Source organism: Elephantulus edwardii, unplaced genomic scaffold, assembly GCF_000299155.1.
Source record: "Elephantulus edwardii isolate Elephantulus edwardi_28Jun2011 unplaced genomic scaffold, EleEdw1.0 scaffold00072, whole genome shotgun sequence".
NCBI classification, from domain to species: domain Eukaryota; kingdom Metazoa; phylum Chordata; class Mammalia; order Macroscelidea; family Macroscelididae; genus Elephantulus; species Elephantulus edwardii.
This window is the reverse complement of record NW_006399822.1, coordinates 1259333-1262261: the sequence shown is the minus strand read 5'-3', so window position 1 is coordinate 1262261 and position 2929 is coordinate 1259333. Positions and strand designations below refer to the sequence as shown.

At 48.4% G+C, this 2929-nt stretch overlaps 1 protein-coding gene across 1 annotated transcript; it reads left to right on the top strand.

Annotated features, from left to right (window-relative positions):
• The first annotated feature begins 898 nt into the window (after window positions 1-898).
• Window positions 899-1607, top strand: LOC102861343 (hepatocyte nuclear factor 6-like). The gene is made up of 2 exons (XM_006888864.1): window positions 899-1246; window positions 1332-1607. Exons 1-2 carry the CDS (start codon window positions 899-901, stop codon window positions 1605-1607), a joined length of 624 nt encoding a protein of 207 aa, XP_006888926.1.
• Window positions 1608-2929: the final 1322 nt, after the last annotated feature.

The window sequence follows — 2929 nt, the reverse complement described above, 5'->3', positions numbered from 1 at the left end:
GGTTTTCATCCCATTTACTTTCCAGTGGGGGCACCAACATTGAAGACAAGATGTGTGATGACGTCATGATGGGCAGCAACTGCCATAGAGTGAACACTCAGGTCTGTGCATACCTCACCTTCCCCGACTTGACTGTCTATGGCTGTGACCAGTAGCTTCCCAGAAGGGGTCAGGGTGTGCAAACCATGGTCAGCTCTTCTTGTGTTCATGACATAGACGTGTGCCCTGATTATCACCTTGATTCTGCCCCGTGGGTTTGGAGAAAGTGAAGGGATCGAGACTGAAAAGGGGACAGGTGGTATTACCCTCCATTATAGCATCTCCAGGAGGATAGATCATTCATCTCACTGACTTCCACCCTTGAGCGCTGAATCCCAGATACTTGTGATAAGAAAGCTGAGTCTGCCTCCAAATATCACATACATGCAAAAATGGTTACTAATACTTTGACCCAGGAAGCGATGGCATGGGGGGGTGGGGGAAATGACTGGATTCACAGTCTAGATGGACAGGGCCAAGTCGAGCTCCAAAATCCAGCCTACATAGCAAGATCTTGTCAGATTTTTTTTGAAACTTATATGTAAATATGATAAAAGTGTGCTTATTAAACAAGGTATATGTCACATAGTTTTCCTGGGAGAGGAAGAGGTGGGATAAAAGTTCCCTACAACCCTGATAAGGGGTCACACTTTTCCACTGGCTGTGCCATGAGCCGCTTAAGGACAGGAAGAGGATGGGGGTGGTGGGGGCAGACACATTCTCTCTTTAGATTCAGATACCAGTTTTCTTGTTTTGTGGGGGAAAGAACAACCACAACCAAAACCCCTCTAAAGTGAAGATAAAGCACACACACACAAAAAAAGGCAAAGTTGTTGAGATGCTTTCGTCAAGGTTAAAAATGCTACAGAGAAGATGTTCCCTGTGCTTTGTGGAGTTTCTGATTGCTGTCATCACCAACACCATCTATCACCTTCATCATCATCACCGTCACCACCACCTTCATCACCATCAGCACCACCGATGTTATTATCACCAACTCCATCTCACTATCACCTTCATCATCATCACGGTCACCACCACCTTCATCACCATCATCACCATCAGCACCACCGATGTCATTATCACCAACTCCATCTCACTTCACCTTCATCATCACCACCATCACCAGGACCATCATCACCATCTCACTATCGCCTTCATCATCATCCTTATCACCATCACCACCACCTTCATCATCATCCTCAACGTCACCACCACCTTCATCATCCTCATCAACATCACCACCACCTTCATCATCCTCATCAACATCACCACCACCTTCATCATCCTCATCAGCATCACCACCACCTTCATCATCATCATTCTCATCACCGTCACAGTCACCTTCATCCCCATCAGCACCATCAGCACCACCGATGTCATTATCACCAACACCATCTCACTATCACCTTCATCATCACCATACTCATCACAGTCATCATTACCACTGTCACCAGCACCACCACCAATCACCTTCATCATCACCATCAGCACTGTTATCACTACCATCACCATCGTCACCAGTACCACCAACGCCTCCATCACTGTTGTTAGGAGCTGTCGAGTAAGACTCAGGGACCAAAGGAACAGCAGCCCCGATCCCTGTCCTCTCCTGTGCCTCCTCACCATCTGTGACACGTAGTGCCCATTGCTACAGTAACTGTCAATCCATCCCATTGAGGGTCTTGCTCTCTTTCACTGACCCACCACCTTTCCAAGCAGGAGATCCATTTCTAAACAGCCTCTCCTAGCAACATGACCATCTTGGCCTTCTTTGCCTCCAACTCTGGCTGCACTTTTTCTAAGACTTGTCTGTTTGTTCTTCTGGCTGTCAGTCCATGGTCTGTTCAACCCTCCAACACCACAACTCAAAGGCATCAATTCTTTCTATTATCATCTTTACTCATTGTCCAGCTAGCAGATGTGTAACAAGGGACTGGAAAAGTCCATGGCCTGGAAGAGGCACATCTTAGTCTTCAGGCTGACATCATTGCTCTTCCGTACTCTGGAGAGATCCCTGCCAGCCACTTGCCCAGTGCAATGTGTCCTGATCGCCTGAGTGTTGGTACCAAGGATATTGATCGTTGATTTAAGCAAGGTGGCAGTTTCCATCCCTTCTCCATCTATCACCTCGCTGCCTGTTGACCTGGAGGTGAGGACTCTTGTTTTCTCGCTGTTTGAGGCCATGGTCCTTGACCTTCATGGCTGGTGTCGTCGGTATAGCTGCTATGGTTACTGCCCACCAAGCAGCCTCACTAACCGTGTGATTGTGAAGCTGCCGGAGCTGGGTCGCCAGGGCAGGTGGGGGGGGGGGCTGTGAATCGGCGCTGTCCTGTTGGCCCCTCACTGCACAATCATAGGTGGCCAGGAATGCGGCGTTTTATGTACCAGCTGGAGCGTCACCTCTGTCCCCGAGCTCTCCCCAGAACCTGACCTCGGCGAGTCAATTACATCTGTTTTCATTGTGCTCGGCAGCTCCTAGCATCCACCCCAGGCCAGCTTTCAGCAAAGGGTGGATTCCCATGAACTCTCCTCTTTATTACCAGCTGGTTCCGATTAGAGATGAGCCAATAAAACGGGGAGTAACACAGTCGCAGCGTGTTCCTAAATGTAGCACTTGCCCATGTGTTTTGATTTACCAGTCGGCCAATAAAACCCAGTCCTCCGACAAGGTGGATTCCATACCTCACATATTTTGCTTATTTTGATAAATACAGCTTTTCAGAGATGGACTAAAAGGTGGGGGCGGGCGCCTGGACCTGGTACTGTGTCCTGGAGTGTGTGTGAGTGTATTTGTGTGAGGTGTGAACGGGGTGTCATAAAGGTATGTGTGTAAGTTTTTTAAGTGCATGGGTGTGCATTTGAGTATGTGAGTGACAGTGTAACTCTG